At 37.7% G+C, this 26,174-nt stretch overlaps 1 protein-coding gene across 1 annotated transcript in view; it reads right to left on the bottom strand.

Annotated features, from left to right (window-relative positions):
* Positions 1 to 6,065: 6,065 nt before the first annotated feature.
* The window catches only part of MAP3K1 (mitogen-activated protein kinase kinase kinase 1), an 80,960-nt gene continuing 60,851 nt past the window's right edge, over positions 6,066 to 26,174 (bottom strand). The window contains exons 11-20 of the mRNA XM_030798282.1: positions 22,933 to 23,054; positions 21,237 to 21,328; positions 20,766 to 20,955; positions 19,175 to 20,459; positions 18,447 to 18,599; positions 17,308 to 17,470; positions 16,077 to 16,208; positions 14,620 to 14,762; positions 13,791 to 13,922; positions 6,066 to 8,652 (exon numbers count right to left, since the gene is read on the bottom strand). Of these exons, the coding sequence (XP_030654142.1) occupies positions 8,503 to 8,652; positions 13,791 to 13,922; positions 14,620 to 14,762; positions 16,077 to 16,208; positions 17,308 to 17,470; positions 18,447 to 18,599; positions 19,175 to 20,459; positions 20,766 to 20,955; positions 21,237 to 21,328; positions 22,933 to 23,054 (2,562 nt within the window). The 3' untranslated portion in view covers positions 6,066 to 8,502. The remainder of the gene's footprint in view (positions 8,653 to 13,790; positions 13,923 to 14,619; positions 14,763 to 16,076; positions 16,209 to 17,307; positions 17,471 to 18,446; positions 18,600 to 19,174; positions 20,460 to 20,765; positions 20,956 to 21,236; positions 21,329 to 22,932; positions 23,055 to 26,174) is intronic.

Here is a 26,174-nt window from a genome sequence, read left to right as displayed (position 1 = left end):
GATCTCTGCTAGTCTTTGTATGAATTAGCAAAAGGCACCTTTTCCTTTGGCCACTTTACTGCCATCGACTGTAAAAAAATGTAATAAATATACAAATCTATTAGGACTATACTGTGCAGCATGCCCCATATAGGTATGTAGTACACCAGCTAGCTTTGGCAGTCTTGGGAATCAACTGGAAGATTCTGTGGCAGCACTTCTTGACTGCTCTGAGAACAAAAGGTTTGAAAACCACTGGTGTGCGGGAAGGTGCAGAGGTGGGGTGGAACACAATGGATTCAGAGAGCAGGAATGTAATGAAAGGAGTAGAACAGAAATTTTGTATTACGGATAGTAGGAAATAAAGATTTAGGCAGAATAAGGTCAGACCATTAAAAAACATGGATATTTGAGGTAGTCAGCAGTAGATAGTCATTGAATGTTCTAGTAGCAGAGTACTAGCTGAAAATAGAGTTTGAAAAGCTCAGAGGAACAGTAGTTGGCAGGATGCATGGATGGATAGATGCATGGATGGATATGGATGGATGGATGGACGGACGGATGGATGGATGGATGGATGGATGACCCTGCCAGCTGAGAGTAGAGTGGTTCTGAGAACAGGAGACCAGGAAAGGGCATCAAGTATCTTGCTACAGCCTCTCCTTTTGTTGTAGACTGTTAGAAGGGGGTAGAGGGACTAGGAACACCCTGTTATGCAATAGATAAGCATATAATCTAAGTTTTAGAATGGAAAAATGCAACTCTTAGGGATTGTTTTGAGTTTTTTTCAGTATTCTAAGGGGGAACACTGAGATTTCTGCTCTATTCCTGAGGAAGGGGTGAGATAACCTTTGATTTTCAGATATCTGGCAGTCAGTGCAAATTAAAGAAAAGTTTTACTCTGCTGCCCTCTTCTGGATGTTGCATAATTGGCCAAATAATTCTTCCACTTTGTTCCCTTCACTTTTGCTCCTAGACAGACTTCTGGACAAAGTAGGCTATGCACATCATCTCCATGACCATGCTTGCCCAGCTACGATCATGTTTCCTTCCAGTCGGCTTCACTGGAATGGTCCTTGCCATTCACTTTGTGAGACTTAAGTTCTCATCTTACCTGATGTCAGTGGCTTTTGAAATTACTGAACCTTTCTTTAAAACATTCTCTTCTCTTGATTTCCTTGACCCTGTGCGTTTCTAGTTTCTGAAGATGAGCTCTTGTCTCCTTTATCTATCTATTCCGCTTCTTGTCTATGCCTTCAATCTTGGTCTTCATCGGGGTTCTGGTCTTGGTTTTTTCTCACTGAACATATTCTCCTGAACATTCTCCCCCGTTTCCCTTGTGACTCATTGTGGTAGATGCTGTAGAGTTGCCTGCTTGGTGTCCATTCTTTTTTTTTTTTTTTTTTTTTTTGAGGCGGAGTCTCGCTCTGCCGCCCAGGCTGGAGTGCAGTGGCGCAATCTCGGCTCACTGCAAGCTCCGCCTCCCGGGGTTCACGCCATTCTCCTGCCTCAGCCTCTCCGAGTAGCTGGGACTACAGGCGCCCGCCACCACGCCCGGCTGATTTTTTTTTTTTATATTTTTAGTAGAGACGGGGTTTCACCGTGGTCTCGATCTCATGACCTCGTGATCCGCCCGCCTCGGCCTCCCAAAGTGCTGAGATTACAAGCGTGAGCCACTGCGCCCGGCCTGATGTCCATTCTTCTCAGACTTCCTTATAGCTAGGAAGTTCTAGTCAAATGAAATGTGAGTGAAAATCTCGTAAGCATTTTTAGGAAAGTTTGTGTCTTCCTGACACAGACACTGCCTTTTTATTCTCCTTTTTCTTTCCCTGATTGTAGATTGGAGATCAGAGTTTGAGCCTGAGGATGAAAGCCTCATGCTAAGAAGAGTGGAGCAGAAAGATAAAGCATGGCAACATCGATGACACCCTAGGCCTAATACACCAGCCCTGACCTGCTTACCTTCTCTCATTTGTAGGCTATGTAGTCCAGTCACTTTCACATGCAGCTGAGTACAACCCTAAATGATATATCAATCGCTTCAGTGACCATTTATATGTCAATAGCTTGCACATTTATTATTTGCAACCGAAGTATCTCTGGAGGTACTGATGTTCATATACAGTATTGCTGGAAACTTCTACTTGGATATCCTCCAGGCAACTCGAATATTTTAACATGTCCAAAACACATCTTGTCCTCCAATCTACTCCCCCTGTGATTTCCTTGTATCAGTAATGGCGCCAGCATTCACACAGGTGACCAAGCCTGGATAGCAGACGCATCCTCGATGTCATTCTCCATCCTCCGCATACCCTTCCCCCAAGATCATTTCTACAATCTTTCAATTCTGCTGTTTAATATCGCTCAGATTTGTCTCTTCCTCCTCATTCCCATGATGCTACCTTCACCTAGGTTCTGGATACTGCAATTGCCTTCTGACTTTCTCCCTGCCTTTTGTATTGGCCCATGTAACTCTTTCTTCAAGATACTGCAAGGGTGCTCTTTCTAACACACAAATATCGTCATGCCACTCTCTGCCAAAGATTTTTCAATATCTCCCTATCTTCTTATTTCTCCTCCTATCCTTTCTCTCCATTTCACCCTAGTTACAACCCTTATCCTCTCAGTATGTCTACATAGATGTTGAGAAATCTTATTAAGCAAATTGACCTTAAGGGAAGCTATCACTTAGTTATCTCAAAAATAAACTCTAACAGGAATCTCAGCATTGTGGGAAAAAGAATTTTGGGGCATGAAGGATTTATCCCTTATCACATCAGCTTAGGCTGGTTTTACCTCTACAGATCTGATAAGTTACAACCTAGGGCCATGAGGCATGGGGTATAGAGATGTCAGGTTGCATACCAACTAATGAGACTGGCTTCAGTCATCGATGGAGTTCTTTTGGTAACAGATTGTGCAGACAGTTATCTATTGCAAAATAAAACCTACAAAGTTAATTCTAACATTGACAACATATTTGAATGCTACATATGCATATTAATATTTTGTAACACGATACTTGAGCTGTAGTGGTAAGCATTTCACATTAGTGTGTGTAGTTAAGACATTAATTTTCTCTTCAGAGGTAAGCTCTCTAGCATCTATAATCAGCATCTCCACTTTTGTTCATCTCACATCTTAGAAGACAAAAGTCTTGGCCAGGAATGGTGGCTCACGCCTATAACCCCAGCACTTTGGGAGGCTGAGGCAGGCAGATCACGACGTCAGGAGATCGAGACCATCCTGGCCAACATGGTGAAACCCTGTCTCTACTAAAAATACAAAAAAATTAGCTGGGCATGGTGGCACGTGCCTGTAATCCCAGCTACTCGGGAGGCCAAGGCAGGAAAATCACTTAAACCAGGGAGTTGGAGGTTGCAGTGAGCCGAGATCACGCCACTGCACTCCAGCCTGGTCACAGAGTGAGACTCTGTCTCAAAAAAAAAAAAAAAGACAAAAGTCTTAGATCCAATTTCCCAAAGCTGAGATTCCTAATTTTCTACCTTTTTTGTTTTCTAAGCCCAGGCACAGATCAGAGGTCAAAAGGTAGTCAGCCACAACTCAATAGTCTAGCCCAAATAGTTTTTATAGTTCTTAATAAGGATTTAGTTTTTAAACATCAGGGAATTGCACGTAAAATCCAGATTTCCAGCTTCTCTTGAAAATTTAGAGGATTTGACAATACTGGGCTTTCATTCTGACATGGTTAACTATGACCTCCCTTGTACATGAACTTGACGCAAACTCTTAGGTCCGCCACAAGCCTTGCTGGGGATCTAGTCCCATGGGTGGTTTGAGTCTGTGACCTTTGGGTCATTCATTCATAAAAACACATATTGTGCATTCACTACATGCCAGGTACTATTCTAGGCCATTTATATAGGCTCTTACTTCTCACGACACTGTCACTTTCATTTTATAGATGCAGAAATGGAGGTTCAGAAAGTCAAAATGGGGATCACGTAGCAGGTAAGTGGCAGAACCAGATTTAACCCAGGTTGTATCTCAGGTCCTGTAATCACTGTATCCGTCATTACCTACTTTAAGAGACGCGTCCTTTCGTTTTTAATCACAGCTCAACCTGGCATTTATGCTTATAGCATAATTTAAAACGGCCAAACCATGTCATGACACAGAAAGACAGCAATTTGTGTAAGTTTCCATTAGTCACTGTTTTCCCTCACTGGTTATTTCATGCATTGTTTTATAACAAATGACTTACATCAGCTCATAAATGCAATCATCGGCATTTCCATGAGCACAGTACCCCAACATTTTTCTCATTTCTGACATGAAGACTGTCACCCATTTTATAAAATTATTAATATCATTTAAATAGAATTAAGGAGCAATCGAATTGATTCTATTACTTCATCTGGAAAAAAAACTTTTCTCCAACTTAATATTTTTCTTAAGTGACAGAAATGTACCCTTTTGAAAAATACCCAAAACCTATTTAAAAGACGTACATTTAAAATCAAATTATACTTTGGGAGGCCGAGGCAGGTGGTTCACCTGAGGTCAGGAATTCGAGACCAGCCTGGCCAACACGGTGAAACCTTGTCTCTACTAAAAATACAAAAATTAGACAGGCATTGTGGTGTCCACCTGTAATCCCAGCTACTCGGGAGGCTGAGGCAGGAGAATCCTTTGAACCTGGGAGGCAGAGCCTTTAGTGAGCTGAGATTGTGCCACTGCACCTCAACGTGGACAACAGAGCGAGACTGTCTCAAAACAAAAAAACAAAAAAAACAAAAAAAACAAATCAAATTATACAGAAACTTGAAACCAATGTAGAGAAGCAAAATGGCTTCTGAACTCAGCGACATTAATCATCTTGCATGGAGACTGGTTACATGGGGGAGGGAGATGAGGAAGAATTAAGCAAGTAAGTCAAAACGTTGGCAATAATCGGAGTCATGATTCTCACTGCCTGAGAAGAAAGTTACAAATTTGGAAAAAGGGAAAGCTTGAATGAACCCTGTTGGTGTTGGATTGCAATTGGAAGGTTGGTGTGAGCTCATGGTTTTTATGTGTACGTAGATGGTAGGTATATGTATGCATAGTTTGCAAGTGTGCACAGAACTGTGTATATTCATATATACATTCTAGCTCTACCAAGAGAGCCAAGGAGCGGTGACACCCAGTAGAATTGAGCCTATCTAGCACCCAGATGTTGGTTTTAAAAATACCACTCTCCATCAAAGGAATCAGGGCTTTTTGGGAAAATGGCTGATCCCAGGGCCAAAGGAGACATTGCGTAAGATGGGGCTGAAAGTACGGAAGTGTTCGAAGAATAATGGTGGCTTGCCAAGGACAGAGAAGCTAGCTCTCAGACATTCCTACTGGGCAAATCCGCAACAAGTTGAGCAAATATATGATGATACATGATAAATAAATGGGAGAAGGGAAAGCTCTTCTTTGCAGCAAAATGTTGCAAAGAAAAAGTGAAGGAACTACATCACCACTTGGCAACCATCAGAGTAATATATTCAGGCAAAAAAGCTTAGAGCAGAGTTAAAACTGGGCAAGAAACATCATATTTATGTAGTCTCAAATATCACCCCCAAAGAATACTTTCAATTATAAAGGTGGATTTTAATTATAAAAGGAAAGAGTAACTGTACAGTGTTACTATCAGTTATCACCAGTGACGGGGCAAACGACCTCTATGCCTCCTGACATGACACACCGAGAGGAGCACAGCATCACCTCTGTGATATTCCTGCCAAAAGTGCACACTCTGAATCTAATCAAGAAGCAGCACCAGACAAACTCAATTTGAGGGGCTTCTATAAAACAATAATCTGAAATCTTTCTTTAAAAAATTAAGAAGGCCATTAAGGTCAGGGAAGAACTAAGGAATGGGCCTGGATTCAATGAGACTGAAGAAACATGACAACTGAGAGCAACCTGTGATCCTGGTTTGGATCCTCTTGCTATAAAGGACATAAATGGGCAGCTGGCGAAACCTGACTGGGGTCTTTGGGTGAAGGGTATACAGAAGTTCTCTGCAGTATTCTTGCAACTTTTATATAAGTATGAAATTATTTCAAAATAAATAAAATTAACAATTAACATTTGTTCAAAAACTTTTATTTACTATAAAGACAAAAACACCAAAATAGGTACAAATACTATAAAATCGGTTCAATGGGGTAAAAATTTTAATTAAAATATCTCAATATATTTAAAATAACAAAGGATACATTTAAGCCAAATTTTCTTAACCCAGAGATTTTTTTTTTTTTGTAACATTTGCTTACACAGTAAGGTGCTAATAGAAGTTAGCCCTTAAGCCCTGGAAATCTTAGGAATCATAGTCACACAGCAAATATAATTTCATTGTGAAAGTGAACTTTGGTAGAAGAAAAATCTATAGGACACCTGAGGTAGTAGAAACTGGAATAAACAGTAGTAGACGTTATTTACAACTTGAGTACCAAATAACATTAAGAACACAAAAATAATTACATGATACAATTTCCAGTCCAGCTTTGATCCAAAGAAAATAAGAATATTACATCACATTTGCATTGAAAACAAAACAAAAAACAAAACACCACAATTACCAGCAAGCTGAGGGAACTGCAAACAAACTCAAACACAATGGATTTTGAAATCTGCAGATAGTTTGAGTTTGAAATGTGGTGGGCATGGTGATCTACAAAGTAATACTGATTAGCTGAGGTTCCTCAGTTTATACAGTTTACATTTTTGTCAGACACAGTATTCATCTGACCAATGATCTTCCAGTACATAAAATGGCAAGAGTGCATCCTTTAAAGCTTGCACATGAGAGACTTGGAAACAATCTTATTAGAATTGTGAAAATTCTAAGTAGTCAAAAAAAAAAAAAAGTCAAGTACAACACATTTAGAGCTACCAAACTTCACATTTCTGTACTATTTTTAACTCTTCAAATATCGCCAATCTTCCAAAACAAAGGAATGTAAAATTTCACTAAGAAACATATTCACATAAAAAACAAACTGTCTTTTAAAAATTATAAGCAATATATCCCTGTAAACTTATCTTGTAACTTATTTTATTTCCAATTTGTATTGTACATTTTAAATGTACTCTATATAGCTTATTTAGTTTATCCTGAGTCTTTGAGAATAACCAATTCTATTTCACACTGGCTTCTGAAGAGTTAAAACTAAAATCTCAAAGTTGTATTTAATAGTTAATCAGTACTTGATTTAAAAGACTCACACACACACACAAAGATTAAAAAGCTACCATTTTCCTTCAGGATTCCATGCATCTGAATTTAACTCCAGACTAAAACCATTAGGTAACTGTGCAAAATCCAAGGAATTAGTGTATAAATGAAATTCAATTCCCCGAACACATTTTCCAAGTTCAAAGCGAATGTACTGTTTAAAAACACTACTGATTGGTAGTTGAATAATCTTTTTAAAAAATGATCTGCCAGGCCTACTGTAAAGAGATGATGCATGGTAAAAGGAAAATGGCAGCTATATGTTATTACCAGTAGTGAAGGTGAATGATGGATTGTTACATACAGAGTAAGACTTAAATGTTGTGAAGTTTCCTACAGTTTGACAACCAAAACATCTAAAAAAACTCAAATAAATTTTAAGGTAATCTTGATCTTGGTTGTGAGTTGCATCAGAGAGGACAGTTAATTTTTAGTTAACTTGTACTTAACCTGCACAATAAGAGTGGTGACTGACCCAAATGTAGGTAGTACTTTATTGTATTCCAATTTAAAAAAACAAAATTAAGTCTGTATTTTAAAAACTCTGACAACAGCAAGGTATTTAATGAACTCTACTTCATATCTAGTTTTTTTTTTTTCTGGTTTGAAAAAAAGATCACCTTTCCCTGAATAAACAAAAATGAATGTAAATAAAAATGAAAATACAAAACCATAATTTCCAAAAACGAAATGAATGGGCCAACAGTAAAATGCACAATTAGCCACAATTGCCCTGGTATTTAAGAAAATAAAGGTCAACTGTGGGTCATAAAGAAGTATCAACTTTTAAAAATATATGTATGTATTGCTACTCGTAGCATACTATGACCTAAAAGAGGCAGATACTGATTTTATAGCCAGTGACAAAAAATTTGAACGGAATTGCAGAACCCCCTGCTTGTGATCACTATATGAAATGGAAGAATAATTGAAATATTAAAACAGATCCTGAGCCCCTCAGCCGCTAATATTGCTGAAAAAGTGCTCCAAAAAAATAAAATTATGCTTCTGCAATTTAGTCATGCAAAATTCATTGTTTTCCTGTTCACCTAGGGCCAGTTCTTTGAAAGGCACGGTTTACAGTTTCTGCACTAGTTGTGGGCTTTTGCATACTGAGCTTAGGTACAGATCATGATTTGTCAATCACATACTTAGGTAAGGGTTCCCCACTGTTCTCGTTCATAGCTGTTCAGTGGCATCATGGCCAGTAGAATATCAATGTGGTTCCCCACAAGTTTTTTTCTCTTGTTGAGCATCCTATTTCTATTGTAGTTGATCTGCATAATTGGCTACCACGTAGTACGAAAGACTGGATGCTTCAGTAGCTCTCTTGATGGAGGTCTGTCCTGAGGTTGAAGTTCTAAACAACGAAGAGCCACATCTCGTAAACCAGGAGACAAATGTGAAGGGATCGATGGAGCAGTAGTTGCACTAGCAATCTGTGGAGAAAAAGCCAGAGTGTTGAAGCTTTGCACAACTGGAACTTCTGATACAGAAACACATGTGCATAGACCTCAGAACCCTTACATTTACATCCTGAACAGAGAGGAACTGAAGCAGAAGTGGGAGGATTTTCTGCTATCAAAAAGTCTATGAAAAAATTCATCCACTGGATGGGAGGTTTTCTCTAACAAGCTTTCAAATTTTAGGATTTTAGGATTTGATCAAATATATCCTATTCTTTATTATTTACATCAACAAGGCTAAGTACATCAAAATGTTCAGGTAGATAAAGTATTCACTCAAATGAATTCTGCTGTCCTCATATTCAGTCTCTGAGATGGTTTGTTCTTACTGCACGTTTTCTATTTCTTCAGCATAGAGGGCTATTTAGATTAAGAAAGACTAAAACTGAAGAGTCAATTTAATACACAGAAAATACAACTGCATTGTTTTTTTCCTTCCATGTTGGACAAATTCTGATTCTTAGTATCAAATACACTATGAAGAATGACTTTTTTATAAAAAAAGTTTTAAGTCTGAATATTTTTTTTTTTTGGAAAAAAAATTTTATTTGGTCTTATTTGTAGTTTTTCTAAAAAAATTCAAAATCTGATAATTATTTTTAAATTGTGATACACTCTTTACATTCTAAAATTTGTGCTGTATAACCATATTTTAATTTCAAGTCATATATAAAAATAATGTATTAGTTTTCTAACAAACAATTTTTGAGCACCCATTATGAATCAGAGCTGACTCCAGGCAGAGATAGTGTCTTTCTTGCATATCTGCCTATTAGTGGAATCAATTTTCTTTTTCTTGAAATGCATTCCTAAAAATAATTTTTTTCAGTGAGTGTCTGATGAAGGTAAACTTCCACAATTCTCTTGTGTCTGAAAATATGTCTATTTCATTCTTATTTTTTGATGATCATTTAGCTAGCTATGAACTCCTAGGTTAACTTATTTTATTTCAATCACTAGAAGGTACAATTTGTCTTTTGAATTCTCTTGCTGCTGCTGTATTCTGTCATCTATATAATTGTTATCAATTTTTTTCTTGTAATTTGTCTTTTCTCTTTGGTTACTTCTTGTCTTTAGCATTCTTCAGTTTCATTAAGCTGATAAGCAACTTCAGCAAAGTCTCAGGATACAAAATCAATGTGCAAAAATCACAAACATTCTTATACACCAATAACAGACAGAGAGCCAAATCATGAGTGAACTCCCATTCATAACTGCTACAAAGAGAATAAAATACCTAGGAATCCAACTTACAAGGGATGTGAAGGACCTCTTCAAGAACTACAAACCACTGCTCAATGAAATAAAAGAGGACACAAACAAATGGAAGAACATTCCATACTCATGGATAGGAAGAATCGATATCGTGAAAATGGCCTTACTGCCCAAGGTAATTTATAGATTCAATGCTATCCCCATCAAGCTACCAATGACTTTCTTCACAGAATTGGAAAAAACTACTTTAAAGTTCATATGGAACCAAAAAAGAGCCTGCATTGCCAAGACAATCCTAAGCCAAAAGAACAAAGCTGGAGGCATGCACGCTACCTGACTTCAAACTATACTACAAGGCCCAGTAACCAAAACAGCATGGTACTGGTACCAAAACAGAGACATAGACCAATGGAACAGAATAGAGCCCTCAGAAATAATCCCACACATCTAGAACCATCTGATCTTTGACAAACCTGACAAAAACAAGAAATGGGGAAAGGATTCCCTATTTAAGAAATGGTGCTGGGAAAACTGGCTAGCCATATGTAGAAAGCTGAAACTGGATCCCTTCCTTACACCTTATACAAAAATTAATTCAAGATGGATTAAAGACTTAAATGTTAGACCTAAAACCATAAAAACCCTAGAAGAAAACCTAGGCAATACCATTCAGGACATAGGCATGGGCAAGGACTTCATGTCTAAAACACCAAAAGCAATGGCAACAAAAGCCAAAATTGACAAATGGCATCTAATTAAACTAAAGCGCTTCTGCACAGCAAAAGAAACTACCATCAGAGTGAACAGGCAACCTGCAGAATGGGAGAAAATTTTTGCAATCTACTCATCTGACAAAGGGCTAATATCAAGTCTGAATACTTTAAACTCACCTACCCATAATCACAAGAAAACTCTTTCTTTTCCCCACCCCAGTAATTTCATAAATGCTTTGGGTTAAAAAATGCAAAGTAATATAAAGAAAAATCTTCTAAGGTCTGTGATCCTATATCATGATATACTCAAATGATATATACACATCTTACACACCACAAAAAGGAAAAATACAAAACAAAAAATGAAAGTCCCTCTTCCTTCTCCCCAAATGTAACTTACTGATGATGTGTGTGTGTGTGTGTGTGTTCTGTGGAGAAAAAAAAGGCCAATATATACACAGACTTAAGATTTTCTAAAATGTCTACAACAGAGAAAACTTAATTTAGAGACAGGGTCTCTCTCTCACTCTGTCACCCAGGCTGAAGTGCAGTGGTGTGAACATGGCTCACTGCAGCTTTGACCTCCTGGGCTCAAGTGATCCTCCCACCTCAGCCTCCTAAGTACCTTGGAGCACAGGTGCGTGCCACTATGCCCAGCTAATGTTTTTTTTTTTGGTAGAGGTGGGGTCTCGCTAGGCCCAGGCTGCTCTCCAACTCCTGGGTTCAAGTTTTGTTCTCGCCTCAGCCTCCCAAAGTGCTGGGATTACAGGCATGAGCCACTGTGCTTGGCCAGGATCACTTTATATACCTTGCTCTTTTCACTTATTAATGTGTCTTGCAGCACTTTGTAAATCAACACCAACAGCTTTAAACTCGTTTAATTTCTGTATAGTGTGGATAATTTAATTACTTTCTTGAGTAGAATGAATAATCCTGAACTTGGCACTTGGTACTTCTAGAGGTAATCTTGAGTAAATTCCTAACAATGGGCATAGCTGAGTCAAAGAATAAGTGCATTAAAAATTCTGGCAGATATTGCCAAATCACTCTCTAAAAAAACGTGCTACAGCAATTTATACTACCATAAACAGGGTATGGAAGTGTTTGAGAAAGCTTTGGGGTGCTTCCAAAGACCTCAAAGTATTTACTCCAAGTTAAGGAAACTGAAAATATTACAGTACAATTCTCTTTAAACTCTACCTAGGAAGGAGAATGCAATGAAATCTGTTAAAATATGAACCGTGCCAATTTGAAAATCATTTACAATTGTTTCCAGGGTCTCACCAAAACTCTTAAAATAACATCAAACTTTCAAATTGATCCTAGCCATGAATATTTATTGAGCAACTTCTGTATAAGACTCTGGGAAGAAAAAAATGAATCAGACGTGAATGGACCTCAAGGAGACTTAGTTTGAAACAGGAGGCAAGATAGGAACATAACTAGCGGACAAGAAACAATGTGTCAGAAACAAGTATGTACTAAAATGCTATGAGAATCTCGAAGGAGTAAAAAGGGGGTGCCCAAGCAGGAGAAGCACAAAATGTGGGCCTTAAAGAGAGTAAGAATTTGAACCACGTAGAGAACGGACATGGGACGTCTGAAAGAATAGAGGAAATGAGGTGATAATACGAAACCAGTATTGTCAGAGAAGTGACTGAGGAGGTTATATAGTAAGTGTGGGGAGCACTGGAGGAGGTTACGGCAGGTGGAGCTGACTGTGTGGGCTGAGTGCTTCACTAAGGCCTAGGTGTAATTTTGTTTATCTTCATAATAATCCCACGAAGTACATGCTTCATGGGGTTCTTGCACCAATTTTACGTATGAGAAAATGGAGGGTAGACACAAAAAATAATTTTCCTATGATCACATGTCCATTAAGGGGTAGAGCCAGGGTTTAAAACTAGGTCAGTGTGACTCCAAAGCCCATGATTTCAACCATCACATCTACTGAAAAGCTAAGAATCTCAACCATTACCTATTCTATGGTGGAGAAGCAGAGAATGGATTTGTGAGTTATAAAAAGGTAGGAAAGGTAGACAGGACTGAACTGACTTGGGTGTGAATTTTTTAAATATACAAAATAGTAAATTAGGCCAGGTGTGGTGGCTTATGCCTGTAATCCCAGTACTTTTGGGAGGCTGAGGCGGGCTTGAGGTCAGCAGTTTGAGACCAGCCTGGCCAATATGGTGAAACTCCATCTCTACTAAAAATACAAGAATTAGCTGGGCATGGTGGCGCATGCCTGTAGTCTCAGCTACCTGGGAGGCTGAGGCAGGAGAATTGCCTGAACCTGGGAAGTGGAGGCTACCGTGAGCTGAGATCGTGCCATTGCACTCCAGCCTGGGCATTGCAGCGAGACTCTGTCTCAAAAACAAAAACAAAAAACAAAGAAAATGGTAAATTAGATTTTAAAATTTTTGAATTATGTAAAATGCATGAAGAATTTCACGTTTTTAAAGTGATGGATGGATATATATACACACATACATATACATATAAACGCACTACATATTTCTTCTAGGAGCAGTGTTTTAGTATTTGCTAATTCAACATTTGTAGCAACAGAGCATAACTACCTCAAATAACAAGAAGTGACTATGTATGTCACTAACATTGACAACACCATTGACAATTATCAACTCCTGGAAATACACACACACAGATGCTCTTCAACTTATGCTGAGGTTATGTCATGATAAACCCCTAAGTTAATGATACTGTGAGTTGAAATTGCAGTTAATACACCTAACCTACCAAACATTGTAGCTTAGTCTGGCCTACCTTGAATGTGCTTGTAATACCTACATTAGCCTACTGTTCAGCAAAATCATCTGACAACACAGTCCACTATAGAGTATTGGTTGTTTACTCTCGTGATTGTGTGGCTGACTGGGAGCTATGACTCGCTGCTACTGCCTGGCATCATCAGAGTGTATCATAGCACGTATTGCTAGCTCAGAAAAAAATCAAAATTCAAAGTACAGCTTTTACCAAATTTGTATTGCTTTTGCACCCTCTTAAAGTAAAAAACTTGTGTATCAAATCCTCTCTGAATAAATATACAGACTATTTATTTACCTTCATGCTAGATTGTTAGGGAGAACCCATCAAAATTTGCCTCCTGCCAAATTCTGCTGTACTCCTTTTAGCACAAAGAAGTAATTTTTATCTCACAATTACCTTAAATATCAAAGCAAGATGATTGGAGTGTTTTTCTGCATTCCATGGTGGTTTTGCACAAGCCATTTCTATAATAGCACAGCCAACACTCCATACATCACAGCTCCTTCCATACTGTTGACCTCTTAGTACCTAAAATAAATCAGAGTTAATTTGGAAATAGGACTCATTTGAAAAAGAGAGGGCCATTTTGTAGTTATAGATTCTACTTTCTTACTTTAGGGAGAAAACGTACAAACAGCAATTCTGTGGGCTACCTAATATCTAATTTATTTCATTAATGAGCTTAATTTTCCAGGTAGCACAAAAATATTTTGGGGAATTGTGAGATTCTGAAGCAGAGTCACATCACAGAATTTTGCTCTTAGCAATGGCAAGAGGACAACAAATCATTACTACATGTGAACATGAATAATTATGAACACGACAGAAGAGGCTGAGTCAGAAGAACAACGCTTAAACTCTTTCCACTACAGACAGGACCTGCCTCTGTATGCTCATCTCCTTTTAGAATAGAGAGAGAATATTTTTAAAAATTTGTTATGTGCACTTTGAGTTTACTACAAAACAACTGCTATAAATTACCCCAAAATTCTTTATTAGTAACAGCCCTTAAGCAAATCTATTAAAACCTATTTTTTGAATATTGCCAAAGCAAAGAAAGGTCGGGAATAAGGGTCTGAAAGATATTATTAAAACCGTATTTTAAGGGCCATGGACTTCTAGTTGGTAAGTACATACTGGATACCACTGCAAGATAATTTAGTATAATGCTGTTATACACAACTCCAAAATATTTTCTTTCATCACACTCAAAGATGCTTCTCACCTCAGGTGCCATAAATGCAATTGTCCCCAGTAATTGTCCCTGAAACTCTCCTGCACCAGTTCCTTTTGATGCCAACCTGGCTGCAGCTCCAAAATCTGCAATTCTTAGTCTCTGACCAGTGCTGTCAATTAGCAAATTGGCACCTGTCAACAAACACAGCAAATGACCTTGTATGTTAAAAACAAAATAAGGACATATAAAAAACCCAGTACAATACTAATGAACTAGGACAATGACAAAAGAAAGAAGTGAACTACATGTCAGAGGTGCAGACAGTTATCTCTTTTCCTTTCACTTCATTCTTGCTAAAGGCACACAGCTCTCTCTAGCGTACGCTAAATTCATAATTAGAGCTTAATTAAAAAAGTTATAAAATTACTTCAACACATTATGTCAAATACTAGCTAAAAAGACTAATGACAGAAAACCAAATTTGCTCTTGAGAAAAATAAACTGATGCCAGGTACGGTGGCTCACGCCTGTAATCTCAGCACTGTGGGAGGCTGAGGCAAGCGGATCGCTTGAGCCCAGGAGTTCAAGACCAGCCTGGGGGCAACATGGCAAAACCCCATCTCTACAAAAAATATAAAAAATTAGCCAGGCATGGTGGTGCACACCTGTTGTCCTAGCTACTTGGGAGGCTGAGGTGGGAGGATTACTTGAGCCCAGGAAATGAAAAGTTAGTGTGCCAAGTTTGCAACACTACACTCCAGCCTGAGTGACAGAGAACCTGTCTCCAAAAAAAAGAAAAGGATAAGAAAAAGAATGGGAACTACAAAGGATTTGAAGGAATTTTTCTTAAAAGAAGTTGATGATATCCCAATATCCCAATTATTCTAAATAAAACCAGGAAAAGGAACTTTCTGGGAGTCAGTGTATCATGAGGCCAAGACAGGGAATCTGGAGACCTGTATTGTATACTTTCTGTCATTAACTAGCAATAAAACTGTAGAAAAGGCACAGCCTCTCTTGTATTCAATGTACTTTTCTATTAAACGAGGAAGGCAGATTAAATGACCCCTAAGACTCATTTCAGTTCTAATATTCTGAATTACTCAGAGAAAAAAATCCCATAGTTAGAAACTATCAAGAAAGGTCCATTTTTTTTTTCTTCTTTGAGACAGAGTCTCGCTCTGCCACCTAGGCTAGAGTGCAGTGGTGTGATCTCGGCTCACTTCAACCTCTGCCTTCCGGGTTCAAGCGATTCTCCTGTCTCAGCCTCCCAGATAGGCAGGATTACAGGCATGCGCCACCTTACCCTGTTAATTTTTGTATTTTTAGTACAGATGGGGTTTCACCATGTTGGCCAGGCTGGTCTCGAACTCCTGACCTCAAGTGATCCATCTGCCTTCACCTCCCAAAGTACTGGGATTACAGGTGTGAGCCACTGCGCCTGGCCCCAAATTTTAAAATTAATTTTTTTATTGTCACTAGATAATAATTAAAAGAATTCCCACCTTTGACATCTCTGTGAATGATTTGGTTTTCATGGAGATACGAAAGGCCACGAAGTAACTGTTCAGTGTAGTTAATAACTACTGATTCTTTGAAGGCTCCATATTTACTCAGCAAATGAGCCACCGATCCCCCTATAAGACAATAGAAATAATTATCATAAACTTATGACAGAATTAAAAGTATTTATTACACTTTGGTTTCTAAAGTTTTCACTGCATGAACTCACATTCACATCTGAAATAGAAGAAAAACATTTCAAAACTAACATATTCCTGTATCATCTCAAAAACCTAATTAGGAGACATTTTCATGGAACCCACAGGGAACCAATTTATTGGAGAGTCAAGATTTCAGAAAGCTGTAAAAGTTAACAATTTTGGATTAAACTATTTCTGAAATGTACAATTCACTTCTCTGTCTTCTCAAAATACACAAAACAACTTTATTAATGACTAAAGTAAACAATGTTAACATATTATGTAGTAAAAGGTGGAAAGAATGAGAGGAGGAACAGAAAACCCAGAGTTAGGCTTCATATCCTACCATTTACTAGCTCTGACCTGGAACATGTCTCAAATTTAGCCGCTTTTAAAAGTGTTTATAGTAGTCAACCTATCTACTGTAGTGTAAATCTTTATTAAGACCAACAACAGATAACGTACTTAAGAACTGACTGGTAAAGAGAAATGCACTCTTAAATACACACACAAATCTAAGAAGTTAAACCAAACAATCTGTTCATCACATCAGGTCATTAATTTTATTGTATACATTGTATAATACAAAATAAAACTCAGTCTTCATTTATTTCAGCAGATGACAAGGTTCAACTTTATGCTTCAGTGCTAGTTTACCTGTAATAAGTTTTCAAGTTATATGTTAATTTTGTTTTTATATTGTTATGTTAAAACATTTCCTCATCTGTCCAATTTATCATGGCTACCTGGAAATATACATATCTTATACATATCAGGTATTAAAAACAATGCTATACAATCATTTAAAAACACGCTGGAAAAATTTAAAAGGTAGAGGTAGTCAATATTTCATTTATATTAAATGAAATACAAAACGCAGTATTTGTGGTTCATACTAATATATTGGGGTGATTTGTTTTTAGAAACCCAAACTATTTGATAAAAATAAATTTTAATTAAACCGGTTTTTCCTAAATTTAATTGCAGAAAGTTAAATCCATGTACTATTTTGTAATTTAAAACATTAACATACCTGCCATCCATTCAATGAAGAGATTATAATTGCTCTTCTCACACGTGGCTCCCAACATCCTAATGATGTTTGGATGATTCAGATGGCTCATCATTCTTATCTCTTCTCTTAATGCTTCTACTACTTCTTCTTGCTCAGAAGATGTGTTTCTGACATAAGTCACCTGTTTCAAATAAACACGTTCACAAAGTTTTGCATATTTTCACTAGCAATCTGATCTAAAATGAACAAATGCAAACTAGCATTTTATTAGCAACAGATGGCATTTATGCTCATGGATGCAATGTACTTTAAAAAAACCCAAGTCAAACTCCTTTAAACAATAAGAATCTAGCTTAAGCAGCAGTAAACATCAGAAAAATGACAAAAATATTGGGATATAGTCAATATTCCAATAGTCTCAGAGTAAAGATGAGAAAAGCCCAAATATGGGAGAAGAATCAACATGATTTAAAAATGAAAGTTTAATAATTTTCCTATCCTGATTAAGTATGCTCATTATAAAAAGTAAACCACTGAAACCCCAAGATGGCACTGCACCAGTACACTGTTGAAAGAAGTACCTGAAAACCATACCTCTACTACCTACAAAAAGCAAAACCAAAAAACCTTTGTAAGGCCCATCTTGATATTGTAGTCTTACAATAATCATACTTCAACTTTTATTTTTTTTGAGACAGTCTTGCTGTCGCTCAGGCTGGAGTACAGTGGTGCGATCTCAGCTCACTGCAACCTCTACCTCCTGAGTTCAAGCAATTCTTCTGTCTCAGCCTCCTGAGTAGCTGGGACTACAGATGCCTACCACCATACCCTGCCAATTTTTGTATTTTTAGTAGAGGCAGGGTTTCACCATGCTGGCCAGGCTGGTCTTGAACTCCTGACCTCAAATGACCCAACCACCTTGGTCTCCCAAAGTGCTGGGATCACAGGTGTGAGCCACCACGCACGGCCTCAACTTTTAATAATAACAGAATTCATGATGTTTCTGGTGCTTTAGAAACATCTACTTTGAAACGTAAGTTTCTCAAAGTTTAAAGAACTAAAGTACACACACGTGGACATATCCTTTATTCTTTTTACTGAACATGCTTCATTTTGTGATTTGAATCACTTCATTTATATGCTCACTGGATATTTACCTGTTTAACAGCCATTAAAGTTCCAGTTCCCACATCTTGAGCCTGGTAACAAGAAGAAAATGCTCCAAGGCCTATCTGTTGACCTTTCAGCCATTCAGTGTCTTCTCTATACGGCTGTTTTGCTTTGGTATGTCCTGGTAGAGTCTCTGGTGTCTACATATTAAACGAAAGCAATCTTTTTACTGTTAAAGGAGTAAGATTTTGTGAAATTAGTCTGCAAGATATTATTCTTATTCAGTCTGGCTTCCCAAACCACCTATAAATGTGACCTCTGAATGGAAGGTATTTGTGACCGACAGCAAATGCAAAAGTGATCACCGTTATACAATTAACCAGAAATGCCCATAGGCAAGAATTATTGCTGAATTAGGTTTATTTTAGTATGGTCCAAGGAAGCTCTCTGTGAGACAGTGTCTTGCTCTGTCATTCAGGCTAGAGTGCAATGGTGTAATCACAGCTCACTGTAGCCTCAAACTCCCAGGTTCAAGTGACCCTCCCCACCTCAGCCTCCTGAGTAGCTGGGACCCCAGGTGTGCACCATCATGCCTGGCTAATTTTTAAAATATTTTGTAGAGACAGGGTCTTGCTTTGTTGACCAAGCTAGTTTCGAACTCCTGTGATCAAGCAATCCTTTGGCCTCAGCCTCCCAAAGTGCTGGAATCACAGGTATGAGTCACTGTGCCCAGCCCCAGGGAAGTTTTCTAACCTCTTAAAGAATCTATACTTACATCCTGTTGAATAATGATGATATCTTCTCCATTTTCAACCTGCAGCTGAGGAACTATGGGGAGGGCATCCTGAGATGCTGACATTGCCATGGCAATTGCTAAAGCTTCTTCCTCTTCAGCTTCCATCTTTTCTTTGCACTTTTGATTATGATTCACATCATCTTTGTAAGTATCATCATTTTCAGCCTTTTCAGGAGACAGAACAGCAACTTCTGACTTAAAAGTTACTGTTGTATCACTTGAAGGCATAGATGCTTCAAGAAGGTCCTCAATACTGGAGTTGAGCTCTGTATTGACATCTAATCTGCATTTCTCCTCTACTGGGGTGAACACTGTCTCGTCACTGGGTATAACTGCATTACTACTATTGCTGCTACAGCCAAAGCTGTCATCACATTTGGAACTACTGTTCAGATCAAGTGTCATGCTATTTTTTGAGGGCTCTCCCTGTTTACTTGTATTACCTGGGGTAGGTCGAGATGGCTTTGGCCTGTGTATGTTACTGGAGGGCAAGGGTCTTGACTGAGTAAAGACTGGGGAAAGTTTATCTGAGTCTTTGTTTTCAGGACAGTTTCTGTGGAATTGTAGAGAAAACTTGCGCTGTGTTTGAGGAGATGCAGAAGGTATTCTGCAGGGAACGAATCCCTGAAGTCTGTGCTTAGAGACATCTGTTGCAGTGCCAGCTGGTACAGATGGGGCCGAAGAAGAAGGGGTTGACAAGGCTGGAAACATTAATTGGGAATGATGAGATAAAGGAGAGGAGTTCAAACACTGACTGTGGGGTCTGCCTTTTGTTTGAACCATTGGCTTTGGTTGCTCTGTTGTTGTTGTTGAACTAGAAGGTCCTACTGAAATGCTGGCCAGTCTCTCAGAAATGTCCTCTGAACTGGCACTCAATTTTGTAGCACATAATCCTTTTCCAGTTTTCTCTAAATGGATTGTGCACTCAGGGGAACTGTTCTCTGTGGTTTCCGGACAGTTGTTGGGAACAGATGTCTGCAAGAAGCTGTCCTGTTGACCATCCAAAGTGTCTTCTACGCCCAACTGGATGGCTTCAGCAATTTCCACCTCATCTGCAATAGCCATCAAACGGCGACGCATCCTGGTGAAGTGAGTGGAACTGGAAACACTCAGCATTTCTAACAGTTTTGAAAACACATGGGGTACTGTAGTAACCATTCTTGCAGAACTCAAGTAGATCCTTCTGGAAAGTTTGCCAACCATTGAGTGGGGATTATCAATGGACTGCAAAGCAAAGGTTAAGAGGGACAGCAGCTTCTTATACCTGAAAGAAAAAAACATTCATTACCATATAAGTTCCGATTACTGAAAAATACATGGAAACTTAAAAAATGGTAGTAATTCACAGCATGTATACTTCAAAAACCATTTCAGCATAAAGTATCTATAAATTTTTAATTAAACAGCCCAGACTTTGGGTTTTCATATGTGAATCAAATATTAAGGTATCAGCAACCTATTCATGCTCTGTATTTTCTGAGTCTTTCAAAAATCTAAAATGTGTCATTCCTGAGGAGGGTGTAGGGAGGGTAGGAAGATACAAGTAATACGTTTTCAGAAGAAAAATTACCTGATTTCAACAGGCTCAGCTTGTGAAACATCAGTACTGACAATATGAGGATAAAATTCAGCAGGAAATTCCAACAACAGTCTATCTATAAGACAAAGGCGGCCAAGAAGTTCTTGCCAATTGTTTGATTCAGTTTGGTTTCCAAGAATACAATTTAAGACATAATCAACACCACCAATACCAATGGATCCTACAAAAAGGAAAGTAAAAATAAATGATTAAAAAATGGTGATATTAAAACCTAAAACAAGACATGATTAAATGGTGTAAGGCCAACAAAAATATTCTGAACTATTTTAAAGAATTTCTCTCTCAGAGTAATTCACATTTCTAACTGTAACACAGTGAATCAATTTATAAAATTAACTTCAAAATCCTGTAAACTGCTTCATGAGAGATTATGAGATTAGACAAGGCTGCTCAGGAACATGATAAAATATGCTATATTCATTGTAAGTGAAAAGTTATTACCAGCTTTTAGTATTTCTCTGCCAACTGCCAACTCTCCTGCTTGGCCTTTGCATAGTTCCAACAGTGTTGATATGGACAGCTGACTTGTGCGGCTAAAAGCAAAGGAAAAGCAACATCAATCCTGGATCTTGGCTAAAATACTATACAATATTAGAGGAATAATGCAATGCCTTGTGAAAAAGTGGAGAAATAATGTTTTCAGGAGTATATACTTTTCCACCACTAAAATCACATTGACAATGTCACCATAAATAGTAATATTCATTTATTAGGTCTAATTTCATAAATTTAACATATCCTCTATGTTAAGCACAGAATCTTCAACAATGGCTCTTAGCAAGTACTGATTTAAATACCAAATCCGATAAAAGTCTTATATTTTGTTAAAAGAAAAAACAAGGACCTTGATATTTTGATTTCTGAATTTTCACTAAGAAGCTCTTGAATTAAAAACAAAACCTTCCTATCCAAAAACCCTCGATTTCCTTACATAGCCAAAATGAGGTCTGAATATTATAAAATCTCTCTACAGTATTTCTTATGTTCAGTCATTCAGGTGACCAGGTAAACAACCTAAGTTTAGAGTTTCAAAAAGTGAACAGCACAACAAATACCATGAGAACACTGAATTCTCAGAAATATACCTATTCTAATATTTAAAAATGACATTTTTCCTATGCATTTTGCAAATTACTTGTTAATTTGCAATATTTTACAGATACACAATGTTTTCTCTAAGCAACAAGAAAACATCCAGTATTTTCAATCTACAGAGAAAACAACAGAGGCAAAAGACAGACTTCATGAGATGAGAAATTCATTAAAGGTAGGTACCTAATTTTTGAGACCCAGTGCAAACTAAGTCATTATGACTTGCAGAGGAAGAGAAAGGTTGTACTGGGAGAGCTCTAAATGGGTGAAATGGAAGAGGCAACAGAAGGGAGATTCAACTCTTGCTAACCAAGATCTGCTGGGACAGAAATAGGAACTACCAAATAACTGTTCACAGTAGCTATGATTATTAAATGAAAATTGATCTTTTCCTCCTATTTTATGGAAGGGGAAAATAAAAGAGAACCACTGGTCTGAAAAAAGCATGGCTTGTACTCATCTTTATTGTCACTGTACCTCAATTCTCTACTTCATATTTTTCTTTCCAGTTAGGGTTATTCTTGTTCCCTGTCAATTTTTAAGGATATTGCAGGAATACATAAAATCTAAAAATTTTTTGACAAAACTGTCATAAGTAGAGTAAAATTCCATTACACTGAAAATGAGATGGATTTGTTAATTTTTTATCCTGATAATAAGGCATATGCAGGTGTAATGATTTTACTGGTTCCTATCCTGTGTAACCCATACTCTAAAATGAGATTATAACTTATAGATATAAGTGTCAACTACTGTTCTTATCGACTGGACTTCAGATTATGAATGTTATTAAAGAGAGTAAATCACAATACAATAATGTGGAGATCCATGCAGTTTATTTGCCTGGCTTTTACTTGCCAGTAGTTCTTTCCGCCAGTCCTTAAGACCTTTAAGTGCTGCATTTTCATTTTAAATCTCACATTAAAAGACAATGTTCAAAGACTCATTTAATAAAATGTATCAGATATTCACACTAGGTGTGAGGCTTGCTGCGAGGCACTTTTAAGACAAGAGGGTTTGAAATGGTTCATCAATAAAGCCTTACCTATTGGCATCTGCACATTTGACTAGGATGGTGTCTACAACTGGCTGGAGAAGTCTCTGAAGTTTGATTCTTTCCGCTAAACTGTGGCAAGGAGTATATACCAGCATGGCTCTCAGTGTTTTCTAAGGAAAAAAATCTGAAGGTCAGTTTATGTACACTTAAAAAGCATCAGAGATAATGGCCTAATTTGAGACAATTTGAGCAACAAAATAAGTAAAGATAGGAATGGATTATAACCCATAGAATAAAATAAGAATTCCATGCTTCTGTAATGATACAACTAACTAACAAAATAAATGAGAGGGACAGGAAGGAATTTTCTGAACTCTTTTCTCTGCAATTTTTAAAAGTCTGAATTCATTTCAAGATGAAAAGTTAAAAAAATTATTTTAAAAAAGAAAATGAGAACAGGGGCCAACCTGAAAGAGCTCCCAATGGTCAAGGCTGGAATAATTAGAGCAACAAAACAAATGATAGTAGTGTTGGGTTGCAACCCACAGAACAAAATGAATACCCAGGAGCCTACACCAATATAAATTAAAAATTGAATAGGTACATAAACGGAGAAGCTCTTCTTTATAGAATAATTCCAATTAATTAATGTAGAAGGAATGAGGAAAATAGAAAATCACCACTAGAACACCATTTTTTTTATTATACTTTAAGTTGTGGGGTACATGTGCAGAACGTGCAGGTGTGTTACATAGGTACACACATGCCATGGTGGTTTGCTGCATCCATCAACCCGCCATCTACATTAGGTATTTCTCGTAATGCTATCCCTCCCCTACCCCCCGACCCCCGACAGACCCCGGTGTGTGATGCTCCCCTCCCTGTGCCCAAGAGAGCACCATTTTTAATGGTGTAGTAGTAACAGCTATAGGCAAGATCCACAAATGCTTTTAAAATCAGTGGACAAAATTTTGAGGTGAAATAGGATATTTGCATAATTTCAAAGTAACTCTCACAAGATATCTAGGAATATTAACTTTACAGCAGGGAAACTTGGTAGACATTACCTTAACTGACACCATCACCAATAATAAAAGCCATGGGCATATGTACCCACTGATACGATGCACTGAGAAAGGCCTGTCACCTCTGTGGCATTCTTGTGAAAAATATGTAACTTCCATCTAATCATGAGAAAACATCAGATAAACCCAAATTGAGGGATATTCTACAAAATAACTGGCCAATATACTTTGAAAGTATCTGTCAAGGTCATTAAAAACTAGGAAAGGCTGAGGAACTGTCATGGATGAGAAGACATTAAGGGGACATGGTGACTAAATGCACTGTGGGATCCTGGATTGGATCCTGGAACAGAAAAAAGACAACAGCAGAAAAACTGGTGAAATCTGAATAAAGTCTGCAGTTTAGCTATGAAGGGCACTGTTGGGCAACTGAAGAGATTTGAGTATGAACTTTATAGTACAAAACAGTATTGTGATTAATGTTAATGTGCTGACTGTATATGGAAGAATAAATGGAATTATGTATTTGGTTTTAAGAGACACATATTTAAGTGTCATGATGCCTGCAAAAAACTCTCAAATGGTTCAGCAAAAAAAAAAAAAAAAAAAAAAAAAAAAAAAAAAAATTATATATGCAGAGGGAGGGAGAGGAAAAAAAGGAAGAGACAGAGGAAGGGGAGATAAGGGAAAGGGAAAGGGTGAGCTTTAACAGCAGGAGCCATTTCTGCCTCCATGGAGCCTGGTATCCTTTATACAATCTTTGTGCTCTAGGAACTCATAAGCTAGTTAGGAAACAGTCTGAACTTAAGAAGAAACAACCACAACAGTAAGGCAGTTACGGTGTGTATAAAAAGAGTAACACAGCAAAGGCTTTGCAGAAAAGGAACTAGCAAAAAGAGGATTTTATTTAGTCAAGTATGCCTGAAGGTTTGTGTTGGAAAATACTAAGTAAGAGGCAAAATATTGGGCCAATTGGTCTTTATTCTATAGTATGCTGGTCCCTCCAGATGCTACATGAAAAAACAGGGTGTAGCAAAATAACTCTGGGAAACAATGCATTCTATCCTTTGATCCTTTAGGTTCGCAATATACATTAGCTTACTGAAGGATCCTAGAAGCCTTTCAGTCAACAGACCTAGTTATCCTTGTGTAATCCAGTGTTCACCAATCTTAACTGAATACAGGATTCTTTCTTCAGGGAACTTTTCACAACCCTGCCAAACTTCCACTGAATATGTTTTAGGAATGTCAAAGAAACAGAAACCTCTAAAGGTTTCTAAATGAGTTGGGGGATAATCCAAGTTGTGTTTAAGAAATAATGATAACTATTACACAATATTAAATGTTCTTACAATGTGCCAGGCATATGGTTGAAAGTTTCTACATAATCTAATTTCAAATCTAAGAGGTATTTTCATTATTTTATGGGTGAGAAAACTGAAGTTTATTTAAGAGAGGTTAAGTAACCTTCGTAAAGCCACCGTGCTAGTAAAAGGGAGAACCAGAATTTGAATCCTGGTCTGTCTCTATGATCTTGTTCATGTATTCAGATTGCCTAGGCTAGTCCAACTTTAACCAGCACATTATGCAAGCATTGTGGTTAGAATGATAAATTATGAGATCACTCAATTGTGACTCCAAACCTATGTTCATAACTGTCATGCTGTATTACCTGTCAAGAAGAAGATTCATTAGGCCCAATCGGTAGAGGATGCATTAGAAAAAGACTGAGGGAGGAAGCCTACAGACTGCTCATGAATTTTAAAAACAGACTAGATAAGAATTAAAGTAGTGATTCTGAACTGGGGGCAGTTTTGACCACTGGAGACATTTGGCAATGCCTGGAGACATTCTTGGTTGTCATAACTGGGGGCATGATCGGGTGGGGGTGGGTTTGCTCCTGGTATCTAATGGGTAGAGGCCAGGGATGCTGCCACAGTACACACAGGACAACATCCCTGGCCCTCCCCACACCCTCCAACAAATAATTATCTAACAAATGTTAATAGTACTGAGACTGAGAAGCCCTAAAGAGACATATACGCAGAATGGAGAAAGTCCAGTTAGTCTAAATTACCTCCTTGTCACTCTAATCCACCCAAACTTTTAACAGGTTAAACTGGAAAAGCAACTCAATGATCTATGTCATGGAACTCTTTTCTTTGAAAAGGCTTTTGAATCTCCACATGACAATGTTTATTAAAAATCAATCAAAATGTTTATTAAAAACATATCTTCCTTAATATCTGATAAATTTTTTAAAAA

Source organism: Nomascus leucogenys, chromosome 18 (genome assembly GCF_006542625.1).
Source record: "Nomascus leucogenys isolate Asia chromosome 18, Asia_NLE_v1, whole genome shotgun sequence".
In the NCBI taxonomy this organism is placed as follows: Eukaryota; Metazoa; Chordata; class Mammalia; order Primates; family Hylobatidae; genus Nomascus; species Nomascus leucogenys.
This window is presented reverse-complemented; position numbering and strand designations above follow the sequence as displayed.